The 23792-nt window shown below is 46.2% G+C and overlaps 1 protein-coding gene across 1 annotated transcript in view; it reads left to right on the top strand.

The window, feature by feature from the left end:
* MCAM (melanoma cell adhesion molecule) overlaps positions 1-23792 on the top strand; it is a 214327-nt gene that overhangs the window by 169054 nt on the left and 21481 nt on the right. The window contains exons 13-15 of the mRNA XM_085645921.1: positions 12872-12943; positions 13798-13939; positions 16548-16665. Coding sequence (XP_085502047.1) covers positions 12872-12943; positions 13798-13939; positions 16548-16665 — 332 coding nt within the window. The remainder of the gene's footprint in view (positions 1-12871; positions 12944-13797; positions 13940-16547; positions 16666-23792) is intronic.

Genomic DNA, 23792 nt, shown 5'->3' with positions numbered 1-23792 from the left:
ATATGGACAAAAGGATTAATCAATCGCCTAGGGTTAAAAAAAAAAAAAAAAAAGGGAAAAAAGAACCCGAAGATGGCGCCCCAAAGGTGGGACTTCCGCAGGAAGCACGACGACGTCACGGGAGGTGCACCAAATGGTGGACGTCGACGCCCACCTGGGCTACAAAAAAAAAAAAAAAAAAACAAAGAAAAGACTACGAATCCGGACCCAACCACAAGATCGCGGAATAATGCACAGCATAGTGAATCCAGAAAGATCTTCAAGCTGCAAAACTACACCGACAGGTAAGAAACTTTTCGTTTTGGGACCACATGGTTATGTTGTCAGTATTATGAGGCATCTTCCTCTGTCTCTCGAGTTAGTTACTGAATGGCTCAGTGACAGCCTTTCACCTGTAGCTCACTGGTTCCAATCTCAACTAGGGCAGTAAAAGACAGCAGAATCAGAGAAACAGCCCCCACCAGAGCATGCTTGTTAAAGAGCTGGACTCAGGTGTATCAAATTCAGAAGTCACTGGTTTCATTGACTCCTAGCATGAAATGAAAGAGAAAGGTCCATTTAGTCTGCTAATTTCCTTACCTGTAGATCTTACATTGTCTCCATCTTTACTATAATTATTTGAGGAGGATTGGTACCTTCAGACCTGTTCATCCTTCTGGAATGCTCCAAAAGCTTGTGAGAAAGGGCATCTTCTCAGCCTTTCAAACTCAATTGATGCCACATTGCAGTTGTTTGGGAGGACATTGGTTCAGAGGAATAGAAATGCTTAACAGACTTTCCCTGATAGACTCTAGATCCCTTTCAAGGCGAAGTGCTTCTGTTCAAGAGTTCTGTCTGGTAACCATTTTTCTTTCTTTCCTGCCTCGGCCTCTCCTTGGCTGTAACGTAAGTGGGCAGCCCACCAAAACTATGCCATGTAGACGTGACAGTGATTGTCTGTGCTAGCCTCTCATATTCCTCTTGTGATTGTTAGCATGCAAGGGAGTGTCTGCAGTGTGTGTGGAGATCAGTTGCACGCTGTGTGGTAGAATCAAAAGTGTCAAAAAGAGAGTGTGAACAAAGTCTAGCATGAAGCGAACTGTTTCGCATATTCTTGAAATGACATCAGGGTGTGCTTTCTGCAGGCAAACTAGCCCATCTGCTACTTGCTAGTGGGCCTTCAAAAACTCTCCCATCACTCATTCCAAAACAGTTATTACTCACCATTTACAGTGGTAAGATGACTCTCCCATAAAACATTCTCCCCAGGAAGCTGCCTCTTGATATCAGATCTTATATTAGAATCTGAAGCGCATGAGATTCATGAGTTTCTACAGCTGCTGCAACATCTGGACATCTGGTAGAGAAAACAATTTTCACCGCACGCATTACTGCTAGTGAATTGAGACCTTGCTATGAATTGTGGCCAGGGTCGGGTGAGGTAAATCTCTTAACCATATAACTGCACTGGGTGCTAGGGTCTTCCTGTGCACCTCTTTCACTTTTCTACCCAATTCCCTGGATCAACTTCTCTCCGAGATGTAAAGCTGCATAGGTCTCGCATAGCTAGTATGTGCCCTTCAGTCGCTACCTTCTTGTTTTGTCAGCTCTCCATTTTGTGGCTGTTTCATATTCCATATTTGAATCCGACTGGATAGTTGCTCATGTGGTCACTGCTGATGACTCTCTCTTATCTGTGTGTCTCGATGGGCAGCTGGTGGCTCTATAACCTTCTACCCAGGTAGTCTCTGATTCGGGAAGGATATGCCTCATACTAGGTACCTCGTCTTTTTGGAAATGTGTCTACCCGGCAGTGCATTTTACTCGAGAGGGCAAGTGTTTGGAATTACATTCTACAGGTTAGAAAAGGAATTGACAGTTTGTTTGAGAGAATAATGGCACTTAGAAGGTTTTGAGGGCTGTGCTGCTTTCGGAAGGTCTCATGATGAGCAGTTGTTCTCATGTTGAGGGTTGTATGACAGAAGCACGCATGGCTAAACTACATGCCTCACAACGCGGTCCCAACAATGAATGCATCTTAACCACGTATTCCTTTACCACACATGCCTTTACCACGCAATTTCGTTGTAAAGGCATGATAGGTAAAGGAATATGCGTGGTAAAGATCACGCCCCAGACCCCCTGCCTTGAGCCCCATCCCTCGTATCTTCCTAGGACCCTTCCTAAAAACGACCCTAACCCTCCTCCCTGGGCCTCAAAACCCAGCCCAAAATACTACCCTGACCCCAGCCCCCTCCCACCCTGAGTCCTAAAACTCACCCCAATGTCCTAAAAACTACCTCGACCTCACCCCCCGCCTTGAGCCTAAAACGGCCTGCAGCACTGAAAACTCTCTCCCCTGCCCTGAGCCCTAAAACTTGTCCCCACGTCCTAAAAACTACCCCGGCCCCAGCCCTCCCGCCCTGAGTCTTAAAATTGTCCCAGCCCTGAAAACTGTCCCTTCCCCCCGCCCTGAGCCCTAAATCTAGGCCCCATGTCTTAAAAACTCCCCAGGTCCGTCCTGAGCCCTAAATATCACCCCCACCCTATAAACTACAATGACTCCAGCACCCCCCACCCTGAGCCCTAAAATCCGGCCCCAGCCCTAAAAACTACGCTGATCTACCCCCTGAGCCCTAAAACCAGCCCTAGCCCTGAAAAATACCCCCCACTTACCAGCCTGCATCCCGGAGCTTCCTCTCCTGATCTTTCCTGTTCCTCTCCCCACCCATCCGCACATCTAGACCGCACACTGCTTTACCCACGCATATGTGTGGTTAAGGCAAGCCTGATTCCGCTTGCAGAGAAATGCATGCATGGCTCAGCCCGCGTTGTAAAGACCGTTTCCCAATGTTGACTGATGCCTATGGTTCTCTATGATGTGTTGGACTGAAAAGATGAGCCCTCTTTAATGGCCTCCAGTGGAATATAGGACCAATACACACAAGGTTTTTGGGTTACATTAAATCCGGTCATGGGGTTTTCGGGATTTGTATGGCATGTCTGCCACATACCTTGCTCCGTAGTGAGGTGACAGGGCTCTGGGTTCTTTCTGGTCTAGAATAGAAAACAGCCCTCAAAGCCTTAAGGTAGGAATCCACTCTTCTGTAGAACAAAGTCTAGATGCCCTCCTACCTCTAAACATGGTTAGAAACTGTAGTTGTCTCTTTTCTGCAGAGCAAAGTGCAGTCTTTAGACCACACTTCAGAGCTGGGAAGAGAGTTTCATCTCTTTCCAACCAATACCATCATAACGAAAGCAGCTAATGGATTGGAGCATCAAAGAAGCTTCCCGCCAGTTCCTTATAGACGAGGCAGTGCTTAACAGGAGCATCAGTTGGAGGTCCACGGAGCCCCTGGAAAGTTCTTCAACACAGTGATGGCCTTTTTGGCAGCAGTGATCTTTATCCTTGAGGCTTGTCTCTGATGACATAATGGTTTCTGATTCAGCAGTGATCTTCAACACGGCAATGATCTTTGACCAAGTTATTGTCTCACAACAGCAATGATCGATAGGCAACAACGTTCTTTGTCGCAGTAACAGTTTGGCTCAGAGGCCTTTGACACATCAGTAGTCATGGATGCAATATTAGTCTTTTTTGCACTAATAGCTTTTTATTCTAGAAAACAAAACACCTTTTGGAAATTAATTTGTGTTATCAGGTTCAAGTAATTTACAATTTTAATTCTTAGATACTTAATTCCCCATTGGCCATTTTCTCCCATATCTGTCTATATGTTCCCCAGGAGTTGCAAAGTAAGACCTAATAGTTTCTTTTGCTCATCAAAAGCAGAACAGTATCACCTGCTGGAGACAGTACTTTAAATTCATTGTCACCATGCACAAAAACTATAATAATTCATTTCCTCCAAGAGAAGCTGCAGACGACTTTAAGGAAAGATCAAATAAGATTGAAGAAAAAGGTCAGTCTGGACGCGTCCCACTCTGCAAATTAAATATATCTGGAATTATACTAGTAAATACATAAGCAGTCACATTTCTACGTCTGGGAACACGAAATATTAGTAGGAGTGTTACATATAAAACTACAAAATAAAACCACTAATGTGGACCACCACCAACGTTACAATAATCAAGAAGAAAAGAGAGAAACAAGGTATCAAATGGAGAGGAATTGAAAGCAATTCTTTTTTTTAATGCATCCGTGTATAAGAGATACAGAAAACAAAATCCTATAAACATCAAAGTTCTTTTACATAGGTCCACTTATTGTGACATACCAGAAATGTCAGCACCCAAAGCCATAGAGAAAAATGATACCTAAAAAAGAACCCTAAGTGTAGGTGCTAAGCTGTTAAAGCTCATCTGTTCCTACTTGTAATCTCCAAGAAACAAATCTTCAGAGGAGTGTGAAAGACCAATATCTGCATCAATTGATAAATCAACATCCACTATTGAGCAAGTGATCAATAAATACTCATGTTGGAAGAACTCAAATGAATGAATGTTGAGTTGTATAGTGAGGCATGGCTAATTACATTACTTGTTATTTCGATTAAACTGGTAGTTACAGTAACCATTGTATTGCAATTATCATAAACGAATTGTGAGATCCAGTATTGCATAAGATTACAACAAAATTCACTACAGTGCCCAAAATCTGCTTGTGTAAAGTATCCCCACAATATGGAAGAGAAAACTCCTGTGTAGAGTATTTCAAATACATGTATGCTTCGCACGTGTATGTGTCCCAGCGTTCTACATTAATACTATTTCCATCTAGCCAAGGTAGGTAACAAAGTTGAAAGGGGACTAAATAGAGTCACCAATCGACTAGCAGTACATGCCAGTATTTACCATTTTGGATATTTCATAATACGAGAAACAACAAGGTTGAAAGACGACTAAACGTAGTTACTAATAAAAAAACAAATAAGCAGGATTCAGCCATCTTGGCATGGGTCAAACAACAAATAACGGTAAGAAATGTGTTAACCAAACAGTAACAAGCATTTACAATGCAATGGTCTCGGCATTGTTAAAGTTAAAGCTATTGGCATTGCTCATGACATTATTTTTGTTTATGTTTTTGTTTTTAAAACATTTAAAGAAATGGCATTGTTATTTACACAATGTCAATAGCTTAATCACTATCAAATGCGAGACCTATTGCATTTTCACCCACACACAGAGCCACCCACACAGAGCAACCCACACACAAATCGAGCCACCCATAGAGCCACCCACAGAGCCACCTCCACACACACAGAGTTACCCACACACAGACAGACCCACCACGCATAGAGCCACCTACAAAAAAAGCCACCCACACACACAGAGCCACACACACAGAGCCACCCACACACACACCCTCCCCCACACACAGAGCCACCCACACACACACAGAGCCACCCACACACACACAGAGCCACCCACACACACACACAGAGCCACCCCCACACACACTCCCACAGCCACCCCCACACAGAGCCCTGACAGGAAGGCAGGGTAATGCTGGCCTGGCAGGCTGCGTGTGGTCGGAAGTTTCAAGACTGGAGATAGTCGTGTTCTGTATTCACCACTGTGAAGAGGAGGGGTTAGGAGTGCTCAGAATAAGGGAAGTACTTCAACTCAAACCCCGAAGGAGAGGCACATAAAAGTGTGCCTTGTGGGTACCGCAGCCACAGAGTTCTGCATTAGAAGGGCAATGTCAGACATTCTGTTAAGCTTGGTGTTTCAGAGTTTGCAGGACTGCCTCATGGAATCTTACAAAAAGGATTAACACACAAATCCCCTTTTTTAGTAGCAGGTCGACGCCCCTACCAGCCGAAGCCCTTCCTGCACGTCCAATTTGCTCACACCGGAGCAGGTGCCCAGAAGCCCCTTCGCAACTGTCGGGCACATCTCACATGGCAGCCGCTCACCTGCCTCCAACATGCAAGTCACCAACGTATAATAAAGATCTGTGCTAAAACTCTTTATACTGGGCTCTAGATTCAATAAAAACATTTTGCTAAGAGAATAGAAAAATATAATCATTCACACATGACTTGACTTGCACGGCTACCCTTTTTAATTCAGATACTTCCAGCAGCTTTAATCCTCCACTCTGATTGTTCGAATAAGTAGAAGTTTGTATTCCCTTCAAAAGACAAGAGGAAAGAAAATGACTTGTCATACCTGACTGCCCCAGTAATATAAAATCCAATTGTGAAGAAGAGGAGATAAGGGCAGATCTTGGGTAGATTACATTGACAGTCATACTGTTAACGCAATCATTTTACATCTGCAACACCAAATCGCTAGTTGTAGTGGTACGTCTACACCCTCATGATCTGCCCTTCTTAAACCGACAACACACCACGCTGTGTGTGTTACCCACATAAGAAAGAAAACACACCGCCTCTTCACGGCACTCACCCTGCCACCAGAATGATAACCCGGAGAGGGTCCCTCGCTACTGTCTGAAGGAACAGGGAGAAGGCGGGTCCGAAGGCAATGAAAGTGCAGCCGAAGAACATGGCAGCCCCCATTTTGCCGGACGGACCCTTACAAAGCCCGACCGGATCGGCCGCCTCCGTCGAACCCCACAGATCAAAATACTAGGGCCACCCGGCGGAGATAGGTGCCATGGAAACAAGTGTAGGGCCACTGCGAACCAGCTGGCAAAATGATAACCACGGCTGCCACAAAAGAATAGGCTATGGAAACCAAAGAAGGACCAAAGAAAATAAACTAATGGAAACTATAAAAATACTAACACTGTATGTAAAATAGCGTCTGAAAACACAACTGGCTCTTGTTAAATACGTGAGCTACTACCTAGCTCTTGTCTCCGATGGACAGTGGCAACTCGTGTTACAAGAATGGCCTAGCTTTAGTCACAGAGGGACGCGGAGTGCTGCCCTGACAATGTGCATTAGATATTTGTACTATGTTACCAGCTCAACAATAGCAGTGTGATGGTTCATACAAGTTTAAGGGCTCAATAACGCGAAACGTACAATTCTTAAGAGGGTGGGTCACGGGAGAATGAATTAATTACAGAATTATCCAACCCAAGAACACGTCCAAAAGAATAAATAAATTTATTTCGGTGTGTGTAACCTGCAAGTAACCTTTAATGAACACTTTTGAAAGCATTAGCAAACAGCTGTAATAATGTACGATATTTAACTGCGAGGATCTCCCTGCTGGTGGTCTTCAACTCATCTCATTGCTTAGCAGTCGCAGGTCTTTCCATAAAAAACGGTGATTTTTCGCAACAGTGTCGACAACAAAGTGAACTAACCGGTTCCCTGTGTGTGTGCGCTGTCGGTGGTTTCAGTTACGGCTGCGTGCCGTGGCTGTCAGCGTGCCATGCTTGTCCCACACCCCTGCACACACCCTGATAGGGGACAGAGAGAGGCCGGAGCTAGCAGAGCAGCTGCCGCTCGCACCTCAGAGAGGATTCCAGTCCGAGGAAGCCCGGTCTAGTCCAGCCGAGGGGAGAGGGGCCGGAACAATGCAGCCCCAATGCTGCGAGGGGGGAGAGCGCGGTGCACCATGAAAGGCATGCGGGACCACAAGAACATTTTGAGCGGGTTTCTGCACCCCTCAAAGAGCGAGGACACACGAGAGGGCGCCACCCACGAGATTCATAAGTGCTCCGCTATTCTAGGCTTTGCAGTGTTATGGCTAAGTGCGCGCGTGCACACTCGGAGTGCTCGCACGGACTCAGCAGCAGGGACGGGTCCTCAGAGGCTGGGCCGGCTTTGGCTCAGAGGCTGGGCCTCTACGACATGCGGCCGGGCTGTGGGTGGCTTGGATTATGGGCCTCGGAGACTGGCGGCCAGCCTGCGGTTGGTTGGAAGCGGCGCTTCGAGGTGCTTGGTTAATGCCTCAGAGAAACGCATGGCACCGCGGAACGGTAGATGAGGGCGGAGGAGAGGGCAGGAGCCGAGAGCAGGGGGAGAGGACGAGGACACCACTGCCTTTCTCCGAGGTGAAGCAGAAATGCCTCGGAGAAACGCAGTGGCGTTTTCGGATTCGGGGGCGTGTTTTTCTTTTTCTCTCCTCTTGCCATTGGCTGGAGGAGAGAAAAACACGCCCAGCGAAAAGTAACGAAAAAACACGCCCCCGAATCCGAAAAGGACGGGGCTTGTTTTGCGAGACAAGCCTCTTCTCCAATGGCTGGCCAGCATTTAAGAGGCCAGCCAATGGAGAAGAGGAGAGAAGAGGGGCGGGTTCAAGCCCCTCTTCTCCAAGTCATTAAATCTCGCGAGCGAGACTGCGCAAGCGCAGCCTTCGCTAGCCGAGACCTAAAAAGGGGTCACCGCATTACTGCATATGATTCATCAACGTCACTCCTCATCTTTTAACAAGCTTAATTGAACCAAGAGGGCAAATCACACAGTATTCGGGGATACAAAACTCACTAAATCCTCACCCACTCTCTTGTAAAGAACAATGTAAAGAACAATTAATATAAAGTCAAATCATCTTCCTTTAGTCAGCCATGGAGCAGAGGAACAGCAAAGAGGAAAATGAATAGAATCCTTAAAAATAATGGAGCAAAGGAAACGTAATTTATTATACCATGGAAACAGGCTGATAAAAATGTACTAATTGTGCTCATAATATAAACTGCGTCAGCAAGTACCATGCCATAAGAAAAAATGAAATATTCCAACGTCCTCCTATGTTAAGAAAATACTAAGGGTATTGGCCATTCCTAGTTACCAAATCAAAACCGCACATTAATCAAGTGATCAACTAGGATACGAAAAATCCTAACCAACCAAGGAAAATAGGCAAAATATCAAAATAGCCGATATCTGATACTAGAATGAGGTTTAGCAAATTCTTCAACAACTATATCCTCTGTCAATAAGTGCCAGTGTTTATTTAGGATTATACTATATTAAGTCTGATTATCTCCTTGTTACCATGACTTTTGTGAGTTTTCTCCCGCAGTGTGACACGCCCTTCTAGATTTTTCACTATCAGAATGGCAGATCTACTTAGTTGTCTATCATATCTTCTCTTAGGGGATCACTGTTCAATGTCCTTGAAATTACTATAGAATTAACTCTCCCTGCTACAGTTTCTCCTAGCCCAAACTATTTCTCTAAACAGAATTGTGGTTAGGTGACACCTGGGCGTGAATTAAATGCATGGCATAGTGAATTGCATGATGTGTCCTTACGAAATATCCTACTATGTAATATCATGTCACTTATGTAAAATTCTACATCTAAAGACTGGTCATTCGCCCACCGTTATGTTTCAGAGTAAAGTGCATGTTATACGCATTCGTATTTAAATATGCAAAAAATTCTAAAAGTTCACTCTCCAGTCCGGTCCAAATAATTAAAACATCATCAATAAATCTTCCGCAGTGGCCACCAATCAAATATTAACTCACTCAACAGTCATGAGTCAAATCTTCACGTTCTATACACCATCAATAAATATGGCGAAGAGGTAAAGTAGATAAAGAACAACGTGGACGGACCCAATAAGGAATCCAAATGCAGGGATGACTCGATGTCATATGCAACCCAGCTGTGCTACGACATCTGAATTACAGCAGAGCGGGTTGATTTTTGTTGGGTGAGAGGGGTGCTCAAAGTGTGGGTTAAAAGTGCCTAATACTAAATGAATATTGAGATGTGTGGTGAATGAAGCAAGGCTAATTCCTTTGTATTTAAAATATATCGGTAGCCAGGAGAAGCTAGTAATCTCAAGGATGTTGAACAGAGATTCCTTAGAGAGGATATGGTAGAAAACTTATTTTGATGTGCAATTTTAAACATGTATTGGCTAGAGTTGTGATGAACCTGTTTATTGAAGACATCGAGCTAAAATAAATCCTGTGAATATAGCACTAGAAGACCTTACAGAACTTCACACCTTTGCCACTTTTGGAGTGCTAGAGGATCATATGTATTGTGCAGAATTTGTCCTATTTAAGGAGTTTTTGGTTGCATTCCTTCCCCCTTTGAGCACCCGTTTATCAGCAGGATTTTGTGGGACATCGGCTGACATTTTGGCTAATTTAAGAATACTTGGTTTATGTGTACTGCATACCTACCAAGCCACCAATTTTCCTTGTGTTATTAGTTGGAATTGTTGGGAGACCTACCCAAGTAATAATGTCATTACTTTTCATCACGTCCAGTTAGGTTGCTTTAATTTAAACCTTAATCAGTCCTGGGTCACTGTGGCACAGAGCAGTCTGGCCTAATTCAAAGGTATGAAGTGTAAAGGATTTATCAGTACCAAAACAGTACTACATAGGAAACGCAACACAATAAAAATCCCACATCAATTTATAAAAATAGTATAGATGTGTATCTTTGAACAGACACCAAAATGACAAACATCTGATGAATGGAACCGGAGTTATGACTTTCAAACGGTTTCATAAATCTCTACTTTTCTCTCAAAAAGTTTCATAAATCCCTGTCATAGCAATAGTCTATAAGCTTCAAACTCTGGGGTCCAGGGCAAAACGAAAGTTTCAGGCAGAACACAACGGAGCGCCGTTCACATGAAGAGAATGAACCCAGTCAAGCTTTTACCTTTGTACTTAGAAACATTTTGGGTCCTTTGCTTTGTTGATTGGGCTCGTTTGTGGGGTACTCTGTGGCTTGGATCCGGTGTGGTGCTAAATTCTGGTGCACAGGCGAGGCCCAGCGGTCCGGTGGGAGCCTTGGTTCTCAATGGGAGTTCAAGGCTACCCACAAACCAGCAAAACTTTTCAGCGGGTGAATCCTAATGTTGGGAGGCCAGGAAGGGTTTGACTGGGTGCTGAGTAGCTTTTCTGTGGTAGCCTCTGGTTCTTTGTCCAAAACCACTATCTTTGAGTTCTAGGCTCCTAAGTTGCAGTTCTTTCCAGATAAAGAGTACACTCTATTGCCAGTCATGGGCCCAGGACCTTCTAGAGTGCCTTGTGAGGGCTAGGATTCAGTCTCCCAGAATGCACCAGTTGCCTCACCATCGTCCCAGTTCTAACTGGTCTGCTGGGAACTTGAAAAGTTGGATTTTCTATAGGTTTTGTGTTACTGGTGGTTAACAGGCAGCTAGCCAACTAGTCCTTGGAGTCAACTCTCTGGTCCTTTGCACACGTGGGAACAGGTCCAGGCCACAGGTCTCTCTCTCCATGAGTTCAACAGCGGTAGCAATCCTCTTTCTGAAGTCCTTTTCTTTGGTTCAGCAGGTGCACCCCTCTCTGGTGCAGCCTTTCTTTCCAAGGTCCACAGATTCTGCAGGTCCAGTCCTTCCTCTGTTCTTTCCGAGTCCAGGAGTGGTCTGAGGCTGGTAGCAAGGGGTGCCACTTTTATGCCAGTATCGAGCTTGTGAGTACGGAGGACTACCTAAGCAATGTGGATAAAATACCCATGGCAAACCCTACCCATTCATGCATCACTTCCTGGGGGATTGACTCTAAACAATCCCACAGATGCCAATAAGATCCTTTTGTATGTGTATTTGAGGGGTCAGAGTACATGCATGGGAACCTGTGCAGTTCAGGGTGGAAACACCAGTAGAATCTGTCCTAACTTTGGGGAGGTGATCATACAAAAGAGGTATTTACACCATGGAAATTAATTTCTAAACACTGGGGGAAAGCCAAATTTCATGAGTATTTTTCATCCAAAAGAAAAATTGATGCCAGGTTTTTCAGCACCTAAACACATCACATCTAATTGTGATTATTAAATAATTTCGATCTATGAAAGACCACACAGCAGAATATCCTTGTCACCCCTTGCTAAACACTGTCTGAGAACTTCCCTTGATAAAACCTATCTGAGAATTCTAGTTTATCTTTGGAATTAAGTTTCCCAACTCTACTGTCTGAAGTCTAAGAGCCTGATTACAAGTTTGGTGGATGGGATACTCCATCACAAACGTGATTGCTATCCCGTCCGCCATATTACAAATTGCGTAGGATAAAATGGAATTGTAATACAGTGGATGGGATATCCGTCACGTTTGTGATGGAGTAACACTGCCCGCCAAACTCAGGGTCATAATCAGCCCCTACGATCTTTAAGTAGTTATTGGAAAAGAAAAATGGCCTGTCATTTGTCAGGCTGCTGAGTTTCAATGGAATCCTAGGCGTGGCAGAAAGCCATCAGAGATTGCGCAGTATGGAGGTGATGTGAACACATTTTCCTGAGATAGTGGTGAACAGACGTCCAGATTATTGGGGCTCTTCTTTAGGTGCTTAGGTGGTGCAATGGGCGACGAAGGGCCACCTGCACGCATAGCATTTCCAAAATCCAGTCTGGAGCTAACTGGAGTGTCCACTGCTGTCCAGTCTTCATTTGGTCTCATTATATTTGGAGTGAGTTTTTAGAAAGGCATAAAGATAAAAAATGTGCTGACTTTGCCGCCTTGTTCTTGTGTATGATGCAGACCGTATGTTCCAGAGAAAACCCAAGAACAATTCTGGCAGAAAATCATTCCGCCTTGTTTTCCAATGGGAATACATGGGAGTCTATGTAGGGAAGAACGACTGGATTCCGTCTTCATGTTGTGTGTCTGACTGCATGAACAGTACGGAGAGGCGTGTGTAGCAAGGTGCACAGTGAGCTGATGTGTAGTACAAGATGTTTGTGGTTTCATTTCATAGTGGTCCGTGCTACCGAGCTTCATTGTATTTGTATTTTTTGTGTTGTAGGTGGGTTTTGTTTTGTTTCGAGATCGTGCATCTAACAATTTGATATCATGTTTCTTTTGCATTCCCATCATGTGGCGTTGATCCTATGTCACTGTTATAGTTTGTCTTCGCACATTTCGCAGAGGAATGTGCCATTTTGTTATTGAGTTTGTTTGTTACACTTCTTCGTTTCCATCCATTTAGCCTTGCAAAGTTGTGTTCCATGCATCCCCATCTTTGGGTCCATGCACCTACAGTATGTATCTTTTGTTCCCATAGGGGTTGTTATTGCAACAACACCACCACCACCACCACCAACAATCATCTCGTCTCCCACTGTCACTTATACAGGTAAGAGGCCAAGCTTCAGCCAGCATCTTGGGAGTCCTGCAAGCAAACACCTGATCACTGGCTTCGAAGCGCTGTGGCAGGAAGGGGAGTGGGAATTCTGAATGATACCTGTTATGGGTATTGGTGGAGACAGGGGGAAGAGTATGTTTTCCCATCTCATTTATTCCTCTTTCGACTTTCGTTTCATCTGTACATTTTAGAGGGCAGCATCCGAAAAGGTGAGTACTGCATCTCGCAGAGCTGGCACCCTACCCCAGCGCTGTTTCCCCTCAACCAGCCAAACTCCCACATGCTTCTCCCCTCTCAGCTCCTCACACCTACCTCACCTGTCCTGCTACAGCCAACGACCAGCAGCTTTGAAATCCACTGGGGCTGATTTCATAAAAACAGGCAGTGGTATATGTGAAAAGCAAAGTGTGTATGCATAGCTGTAGACTACAACTATTTGGGTGAGAAACATTCCCGACCTATGCATGCGATAATTACTGATGTTATAGGTTACATATGCAAGTGTTTGGTAACCATATGTAACCGCAGGGGGAGCATTCATCATTGTTTCTCTCCAGTACACCCTTTGTTCAATAAAAAAAATATTTTTAGAGGAAGTAAATGGTGGATCCATTCATCTGTGGACAGGATATTTAAGAGTTCCGCCCATGCCTAATGAGCACCTATGACATCCCTATCCCCAGCCTGTATTCATCCTCAGGCCTGTACCAATGGGCTAGTAACCCATCGCCATCGGAAGGCAGTCAACTTCTGGTGATGCTTGTCAAAGCCTCTGATCAGTCGTTCATTGCCCATGTTTATCTTGACGGCTCTGAGGTGCTGACGTCTACCCATGTATTTTGCAGAGCTGAAGAAGGCGGAGAGCAAGGGCGTGCTTATTGTGGTGATCATCGTCTGTATCCTGCTGCTCGCCATTCTTGGCGCCGTCCTCTATTTCCTGTACAAGAAAGGCAAGATAGCCTGCGGCCGCTCTGGAAAGCAAAACATGTGAGTACAACCTGGGGAAAATGGCAGACACTTCGGTGTATACACTTTCGGTGTGCAGGTGGCCAGGACCCAGCCACCAGCATTCAGTGTTGTGACTCGAGGTGGGTGCTATGTGATGTCCTGGTGTTCAGCGCCTCTTGTTGCGACTAGAAACAGTTATATTTTCATTAAGCTTCATCCCATCCCTCCTGACACTAGTCCCGCTAAAACTCCACCTTTGGAAAATAAAATCTTCTGCAGAGATAGGCTTCTCTGCAACCAGCACACTGCCTTTCCAACAGCACTTCCTGATAAAACAGTAGAGATTGCTGGCGCAGCGAGTCACTCAGCGCACCATTCCCATAAGGGCCTCTTGCAGTTAGGGTCTAGGAGTTAAGGTGCCCTGAGCTTCCCTGGATCCAACAGACTGCCATCCTAACAGCCCCTCCTGCTGGGGGAGGCTAGGACTGGGGGTGTAGTAAACTTCCATAACCCCAGCACACTTCTATTGACAGCAACTCCGTTGGCCATGACATCAGATGTTATGAGCTTTCCAAAACAAGTAAACCCCCCTAGCCCTAGCCACACCAACTTCTCAGATGTGCCTAGAATTCCCCACACTGGGCTCTAGATGGTGGCTGTGCTAGGAAATAGTTGCTGCGCAAATCCTGTACCTTCCATACACACAGTTTGAAAAAGTGGATTATTATTTGGGTTGGCTGTGGACCCCACCAAGTAATAATGTAACTATTCTACATCAGGCCCAGTTAGGTTACTTTAAGTTAAACGTTAGCTCAGCCCTGGGTAACTGTGGCACAGAGCAGTCAGTCTTAACTCAAAGAAAACAAGTGTAAAGAATTTATTAGTACCAAAACAGTTATTATGTTGAAAACACAACACAAAAGAAATGAACAAACAGACACCAAAATGACACAAATTGAATCAGAGGAACCAAAGGTATGATTTTTAAGTTTTGTGGCACCAAAAACCTCAAAGCACCAACTGCGGGTATCTGGTCATGCTTGTCTGGATCAAAGTAAAAAATTAAGGCAGACCACAATGAAGTGCAGATCACATACAGAGACCAGAATCTTTCCGGTGAAAGTTTTCATTGTGACTTAATGTCTGATTTAGAGTTCAGAGGATGAGTTACTCCATCACGAACATGATGGATATCCCGCCAGCCGTATTACAAGTGCCTTTGGATATAATGCACTTGTAATACAGCAGATGGGATAGCTGTCACATTTGTGACAGAGAAATCTGTCAACGGAACTCTAAAAAAGGCCCTTTGTCATTTTTTCTGGAGGAATCTTCTTGATAGTGGGGCAGACTGCCAGCTGGATCAGACGGAGAGCAAGACAACCGTGGGCTGCTAATCGTTATTTGTCCTGATTAAATCATCCATTTTTATATCTTTTCTGGAAGTCGAGCTGTTTCAGCGGGGCAAACCAGCTATTTGAATCTAACCAGCCAAGCAATGTCAGCAGCAGCAGCCCATGGTAGCCTCTGGTTCTTTACTGAAAAAGCTCAGAAGAAATTTCTAAGTGTCCACTTTAGCAGTAATGTTGAGGGGAAAAGAGTACACTCTAACACTAGTCAAGGGTCCAGGACCATTTGGGCACCATATGGTGTGTTAGGACTCAATCTGCCAGAAGCCACCAACTGGAAAATCCAGTTGCAACTGGTCAGCTGGACTCTTCTTTGTTGCAGATTTCTTGCAGCATTTGTGTTCCTGGAGCTTAACAGAAGGCTAGCCAACTAGCTCTTGGAGTCCACTCTTATGTTCTGAGTTCAAGTGGGAGCAGGCCCAGCCTTTGGGGTTTCTCTTCACTGGTCTTCAGGCTCAGTCCTTCTTCTGAGTTGTATCCCTTTGATTCAGCAGGTGCAGTCCTTCTTCTGTTTTCCTCAGGTCCAGCACTGTTCTTCAGAGAGTATTCGGAGGGGGGTGGGGAGGGGTGGGGGACACATTTATGCCAGTTTCGAATTTGTGGGAAGGAAGGACTCCCTAACCAATAGGAATACAACTCCTATGGACACCCTTACCCACTCTTACACTACTTCTTGGAGGGGGGTAGCACTAAAAGATTCCACAATACATTTGTGTCTAGATCCAAGATGTTAGACCTTTTCTTCTCTGGGTCAGAACTGTGGTCACACCACTGAGGTGTGTCCAGTATAATGAGGAACTCCCCCGATAAAACCAGTTCTGTTTTCCCTACCCTAGGATTGCTGCCACTCTGGCTACTAAGACAATGACAGGGGTAGGACTAGGTGCAGGTAACATCTGCCCGTGGCAGGGGCTGTCCATTTGAAGCTTGTACAGTTGTTTGGCACATCTCGAGGCCATCATGTCAGGAGGAGGTCACACATCGTTCCAGCTTGGCACTCTTTATGGAATCACCAGCTTGTACACAGGGTTTCAGTGTAGCCATTGCCAGAACATGAAGGGGCTGAATGCGTTGGACAATGTCCTTATTGAGGGAGACTTCATATTTTTTGTTTCTGTAAATTTTACATAGCTTGGTTCTTAAAGAAGCTGCCAATTGTTATGAAGATGATTTTTATGTAGCCTGAAACACCTAAAAAAAAAACACATTATTAAATGGAGTTTTTATGTGCTCCCTAGAACGAACCCAGATGACCAGAAAGACGATATTGTAGTGGAAATGAAAACAGACAGACTGCCGGAGGAAACGGAACTTCTTCAAGGATCCAACGGAGAGAAAAGACCCTCGAGTGACATGGTACGTTGGGGAGCTGGTGTTACCCTTGCATGTGATTGACTCTGCCTTGTGCTGCCTTTTTTTTCCACAGGCAACTACCATTCAGAAAATCTCCATGATTACAGCCTGCCCATTCCACCTTCGTGTGGGGATCCAGGTCACGTAGTATTCCTGTAAGAGCAGGAAGAGGGGGGCATTTTTATGTGTTACAACTTCCTTGACGCTGTTCTGCATTGGTTTGATCAATTCTGCATGCTTGACATGACCTAAAAGCATTTGCTCCACCCACGTGATAGTAACAGTAATTTCCTGGTTTTGATGGCAGCTGTAAGAAACTGCCTCTATATATACTACACCAAAGTGAGGTACAGTGTGTACAGAGTCCAAGGGTCTCCAGAGGTTTGGCAGAGGTTAAAGTTGGATAGAACCTTACTCTCTAAAGTGGTAGCTTGGTCGAGCAGTAAGGCAGTATCAGAGGACATTGTTAAGCATTTGATGTACACGCAGTCAGCAAATTAATTCACACACACAAGAACTGAAATCTAGACCAATTGTTTTTATATAAAAAAATATACTGGTGTTTTATTTCTAGAACCAAGCAAGCCTGGTACAGGTAAGCATATAAATACTTTGCAGTAGTAAATTACTTGTATGAACACAGTTCAAAATTGCAGTATAACTTGCACTGGTTTTGGTTGCAGTTTTAAGTAAGCAGTTTGCAACACATTGCAGGTAAAGTACGTTCAATTGAATGGGCTTTTTAAGTAAAATGCAGTTAATTACTTTTCAGATTGCTTTTGCTACCACAGGACTGGATCCTAGATTCAGCCCTGGGACATTTCCTGAAAACAGGTGAGTAAATGCGTTTTAGTTAGAGGTACGATTTTTAAAGAATATTCTTGTATTTCAAAAGTTTTTCACAAAGAACCCCCAATGTTATCCTAAGGAAGGAAATTCGATTCACAGGTATGTTACTTTTTAGTTACTTTTCTTACTCAGTGCTGGACACCTGGGTTCAGCACTGGGACCTTTCCTGCAAACAGTTGAGAAAATTCAGTTAGGTTATTTGTGCGATTTTTAAGGAATATTCCTAGTTTTCAAAAGTCGACACTTAGAAACTTTTTGGGAGAAAAAGTCTCAATGTTTTTTCTATGAGGAAAAAGAGGTTAACGGTTTCCAGGTAGGTAATCGGTCTTTTGAATTAGGGTTCTGGGGTTAGACTCAGGGGTCTCCCAGGGTCAGTAATGCACTGTTGTTGCACCCCCAGTGGCACTTGGGCGGCCGGGTGCAGAGTGTTGAGGACCAATGTTATCCTATGGGGGATAGGGGGGCTACGGTTGGTGGCGGCTGGCAAGCAGGCCACGGGGTTGTGGGAGCAAAGCTCCTAGGGTTAAGCTCAGGGCAAGTTGGGGACCAGGTTAGCACAAAAGGGGCACCCTCAGCGGCACTAGGGCGGCCGGGTGCAGGGTGCTGTTTTGAGATCGGGTGCCCTGTTGATTTCAATGGAAATTCTCCGGGACAAAGAAAGACTGCAGGCTCGGGGATGAGGATCTTCCAGGAGTGACCTCCACTTCGAGGGGTAAGTTGGGATGTAGAGGCACCACTGGGTTGGGCACACAAGGCCGTGGGTCGTCGGGTGCAGGGGTGCCTTTGGACGTCGGATTTTCTTACCCGCTCTGGTCGCGGTAGGGGGGGTCCTCTGGATTGAGGCTGCAGGCGTCGTCTGGAGGCTTGAGGCAGGTCAGGGGTCGCCGGATCTCGGGTCAGGATCGCCAGGGGACCTTCTCGTGGTGTTTGTTCACTCAAACACGGGCTGGGCTCGGCAGGTGCAGAGTGTGCTGGATTCGCGGTTTCTGTCTGGCACCAGAAGCTGCAGTTTAAAAACATCCGGTGTTCACGGGAGAAACAGCTTGGAAAGTGAATGCAGGCAGGTCCACCGGGGTTTTTGAGGTTGCTGGCCGCTGTACACGCCGGGGTTTCGCAGGAGCAGGTTTGAGGGGAGACAGGCCTGTAGGGCTGGGGCCAAGTCAGTGGGCGTCGTCCTCTTGTTAGCTCTGCACGGCTTCTCATCCTTCTTCTTTTCCTGTGGTTGCTGGATCTGAGGAAGGAAGGTTCAGGGTGCCCCTAAATACTAAATTTAGGGGTGTTACAGGTAGGTAAAGGGCAGGGTTCAATAGGTCCCTTCCATTTGGTGGGTACAGCCCCTATATTGCTACTTTCCAGTGGGAGGGGGGCAAGAGCCTGTCCCTAGTTGGCTTTGTCCCCCCATCCTCAAGATGGTGGGGACTCGAGGTTGTGCTTCACCTTGCCTGCCTGCTCCAGTTGGCAGAGGTGGGCACACCTCTCTTCCTCACTTGTTTTTCCCGCCGGTTCTCCCACCCAAAGTGGGAGGTAGAACCAGTGGGGACCAGTTAATGAAAGCAGCAAATGGTCTGGAGAGGCTCACAAAGGCGGCATGCCTTTGAAGCTTCTCCTTCGTGAACCCTGCCCATCCTGGGGGAGGAGGCTTGGCACCTCGTCCCAGGATGTGCATTGTTTTCAGGCCCCCGAGAGCAGCAGGCCCTCGACCCAGGGGTCTAGAAACATGTCTAGTGGTGGCAGCCTGCGCAGCCACTCAGTCAGGTCACTGGTAGTTGGTCGTTTTTCAGGGGGCATCTCTAAGATGCCCTCTGTGGTGCATTTTACTTTAATGTGATGAGAAGTTTGATACCAAACTTTCCACTCTTCAGTGTAGCCATTATGGTGCTGTGGAGTTCGTAATGACGACCTCCCAGCACCATATACTCTTAATGGCAGCACTGCACTTACAGGGCCCAGGAATGGACCTGGGCACTGTAGGGGTACGGGGCTCATGCACCTGTACCCTCACCACTGGCATAGGGCACCCAGCTAAAGGGGTAACTAATGTATGCCAGGGCAGTGGTTTGTGGGAATGGCACACAGGGCTGTGTGCATGTCGACTCTTTGTTTTGTTCTGCACCCAGACACTCAGCCTACAAAGGCAGTGTGTGTGTGTCAGGGTACAGGGACCCTAAGGGTGGCACAATAAGTGCTGCAGTCCTTAGGGGCCTTCTCTGGTCACAGTGCCCTGGGTACCTATGGTACCATTTACCAGGGGCTGACATGCGGCCAGAGATGCCAATTGGGTTTTGTTTTGGGGGAAAGAACACAGGCCCTGGGGTCCTGATTGGCAGGGCCGCAGAGCACATCAAGTCAAAGAGCATCAGTAGTCTGGCAACAAAAAAAAAAGGGGTGGGGGGTTTACTGCAACAGAAACCCACTTTCTCACAGCAGCACATCGGGCATGTATTCCTATTGGTTAGGGACTCCTTCCCTAATTGTATTTTGTTGTGCAACCATTTTGTTAGTGTCTATTTGAATGCAGCTTTTACCGGATATTTTCTAAACAGTCGGAAGTTAACAAGTTAGGTTATGCTGTTCTTGTTTGTATAGTGCTCAGTTCCAATATTATGGCGTCTTAGTGGATTTCTCATAGGGCGCTCTTTCGAGCAGATCTGAGAATATCATCACTCAAGCTTGAAGGCCACTGTTTGATAATGCCTCTTATCTTGTTGGTTCTGCTTGTGCATAGTTAATAGAGAATGTCTATATTTTGTGATTATTGGAGCCGCGCCGTAAAAAAGTGGCTTTAAATAGTGGCAAAGAGGATTCTGGGAGACCTCTGTCGATATGTGGCAATACAAGGATCTGGGCTGCTGTTCAAAATTTCATAGCCATGAGAAATGACTAAAGTTTGTGATGTAAAGTAAGCCCAAATCGAGCTGTTTGTGCCTTTTCCTTGATATGGTCCTTAAAGTATAATAAAGTCACAGGACAGGTCAGGGATTTCCTGGATGATGTAAGAAGCTAGAAGCCAGCTAGATCCATGCTATCCATTCTGTTGAGCCAGTTCTGAATGAGGTGGTTCCTCTGTTTATGAGGACAAAAGCAGTCTTCGGTTGAGTTTGAGAGATGCTCTACGCATCCAGGTTTGACCCAGGCTCTGAGTTTGTAGACATAGTTAGCTGACGACACTTTACGGTGGCATGTTGGTGGATATAGCAATGTTTTGTTGGGTAAGAAGTGTGAGAAAGTGGGTTTCTGTTGCAGTAACCCCCCCTTTTTTTTTGCCTAATAGCTGATGCACTTTTCCTTGTTGTGCCCTGGGCTCCTGCCAATCAGGTGCCCAGGGCCTATGTTCCTTCCTTAAAACACACAAACTCCCAATTGGCAAACCCTGGCCACATGTCAGCCCCTGGTAAATGGTACCCTAGGTACCCAGGGCCTTGTGACCAGGGAAGGCCTCTAAGGGCTGCAGCACTCCTTGTGCCACCCTTAGAGGCCCTGTACCCTTACACACACACACTGCCTTTGCAGGCTGAGTGTCTGGGTGCAGGACAAAACAAAGAGTCGACATGGCACACATCTCTGTGTGCCATGCCCATTACCTATACTGCCAAGGCATATGTCAGCCACCCCTCTGGCTGGGTGCCTTATGCCTATGGTGTGGGCACAGGAGCAGGAGCCCTGTGCCCCTACAGTACCCAGGTCCATTCCTGGGCACTGTAAGTACAGTGCTGCCTTTTACAAGTACATGGTGCTGAGAGCTCGTCAAACACGAACTCCACAGCACCATAATGGCAACACTGAAGACTGGGAAGTTTGGTATCAAACTTCTCAGCACATTAAACCCACACTGATGCCAGTGTGGGATTTAATGTACTAAGCACCCCAGAGGGCATCTTAGAGATGCCCCCTTACAGCTAACCTACAATCCACGTCTGCTCTGAGGCTGCCCAGGCTGCCACACAGCAGACACGTTGCTGGACCCCTGGGTGGGAGAGCCCCTGCTCTCCCGGGCCTGCAACAATGCACATCCTGGGTGAGGTGAGAAATCTCCTCCCCCAGGATGAGCAAAGGGAAGCTTCAAAGGCATGCCGCCAGTTGGAGTTTCCCCAGGCCACTGCAACCCCCCACTCTGGCAGGAAGCTTGGCCGGAAACCCCATACAAGGACAGGGGATGTGCCAGCCTGCCCACCCCACCCCTCAGGTGGGGGAGGCGAGGTGAAGCACATCTCCGGGCTCTCGCCATCTTGAAGATGGGAGGCCCTACCCTATCAGGATTAGGCTACTGCCCTCCTCCCACAGGAGAGAGGCAGGATAGGGGGTGTACCCACCCCAGGACAAGGACCCATTGGTCCCTGGCCTTCACCTACCTGTAACGCCCCTAAATCTAGTATTTAGGGGCCCCCTGAACCTTCCTTCCCCAGATTCCAGATAGAAACCTACAAGAAGAGCAAGAAGAAAAAAGACCTGCCCTGCAGCTGCTAAAAAGAGGAAGACACCAACTGCTTTGGCCCCAGCCCTACCGGCCTGTCGACCCTCGAACCTGCTCCTGCTCCAGCGCGGCATCTCTTGTGGCCAGCAACCTCAAAAACCCCGGAGGACCTGGCTACCTTTGACCTCTGATTCCCTGGGACTCCCATGAGTAGAGGCTCTACTCGAGAAACCTATTCCTAACTCCTGGCAGCAGCCCGGAACCGCGGACCCAACACACTCTGCACCAGCCAAGCCTGGCCAGTGCCGGAGTGGACAAAGACCCTGAGGACGACCCCACGGCGACTGTGACCCCGAGTCCGGCACCCAAGGACCCCCCTCGACATCCTGGACGAAGCCTGCAGCCTCAGAACCGAGTGCCACCCCAGCCGCGATCAACCAGAGGGTAAGATTCCCGACGTCAAAAGGCACCCCTGCACCCAGCGCCCTGCGGCCCCCTGTGCCCAATCCCGGGGTACCCACCTAACCTACAACTACCCAACTTACCCCTCGAAGTGGTGGTGGCACCGGAAACATCCTCGTCCCCGAGCCTGCAGCCTTTTTCCAAACCGGAACATTCCCATTGATTTCCATTGAGCGCCCGAAGGCTCAAAAGCACCCTGCACCCAGCCGCCCGAGTGGCCCTGGCAGTGCACTCTCTACACTAACTTACTTCCCCACTTGCCCTGAGTAAGTGACCAGGAGCCCAGCTCCCACAGACGCGTGGCTTGCCAGACAGCAGCCACCAACTAAGGCCCCCCTATCCCTCATAGGATAACATTGGGCCTAACTCACTCTGCACCCGGCCGTCCTGAAACCGCTGAGGGTGAACCAACTGTACCTACCTGACACTGGGGGACCCCTGAGTCTATGCCCGGAATTTCAACTCTGCCAGTCGAGTACTTACCCTTAAACCGCTAACTTCATTTTCCTCATAGGGTAACATTGACTGGCTTTTTCTTCAAAAATCTTCTAAGTGTGAACTTTTCAAAACTGTAAAAATTCACCAAAAATCAGCCAAGTGACAAAAACGAATTTACTCACCTGTTCCTGGGTGAGCTCCCAGTGCTGGATCTTGGTGCCCAGCCCTGACCCTGAAAAGTACTCACAACTATACTTACCTCTAACTCATTTTTCTCCCATAGGAAACCATTGTCTGCTTTTCTGTGAAATTTCTTCTAAGTGTCTATTTTTGCAAATTTGAAATATTCTTTTAAAATCGTACCATTCCTGCAAACGAAATTACTTACCTGTTTTTGATAAGGACCCCAGTCCTGGGTCTAGGCACCCAGTCCTGGATTACTAAAGTAACGATAAAGTACTCTACCTGCAATTTGAATTTCTTGCCATAGAGATCCATTGAATGTTTTCTGTGAAATATTTTCTAAGTGCTAACTTTTGAAATAGCTAAATATTATTTAAAAATCATTACAGTTATTAAGTCGACTTTCATCCCTTGATTCTGAATACTGACCCCAGGCTGGTTCTAGGATCCAGACCTGGAATTCCAAAAGTAATCTGAAAAGTAATTTATTACAAGTAACCTGAATTTACCATTGAGCTCAATGCATTGTTATGTTTAGGAAATAGGATTGTTTATTGCAACCAACTGTGACTGTTTACACAAATGTATTGCTTGAAACAAAAGTATTTATATTCAACCTCTCATTCTGAGAAAGTATATTTTTACCCCCTTTGTGGTTCTAAAAATAAAACAAGCATATATTTTATATATACAAATCATTGGCCTAGAGTTCAGTTATTGAGTGTGTGAAACCATTTGCTGACTGAGTGTGTACAATAAATGCTTTACACTGTCCTCTGGTACTGCC

The sequence above is a fragment of the Triturus cristatus genome, chromosome 3_1 (genome assembly GCF_964204655.1).
Source record: "Triturus cristatus chromosome 3_1, aTriCri1.1, whole genome shotgun sequence".
NCBI lineage: Eukaryota > Metazoa > Chordata > Amphibia > Caudata > Salamandridae > Triturus > Triturus cristatus.
This window is presented reverse-complemented; position numbering and strand designations above follow the sequence as displayed.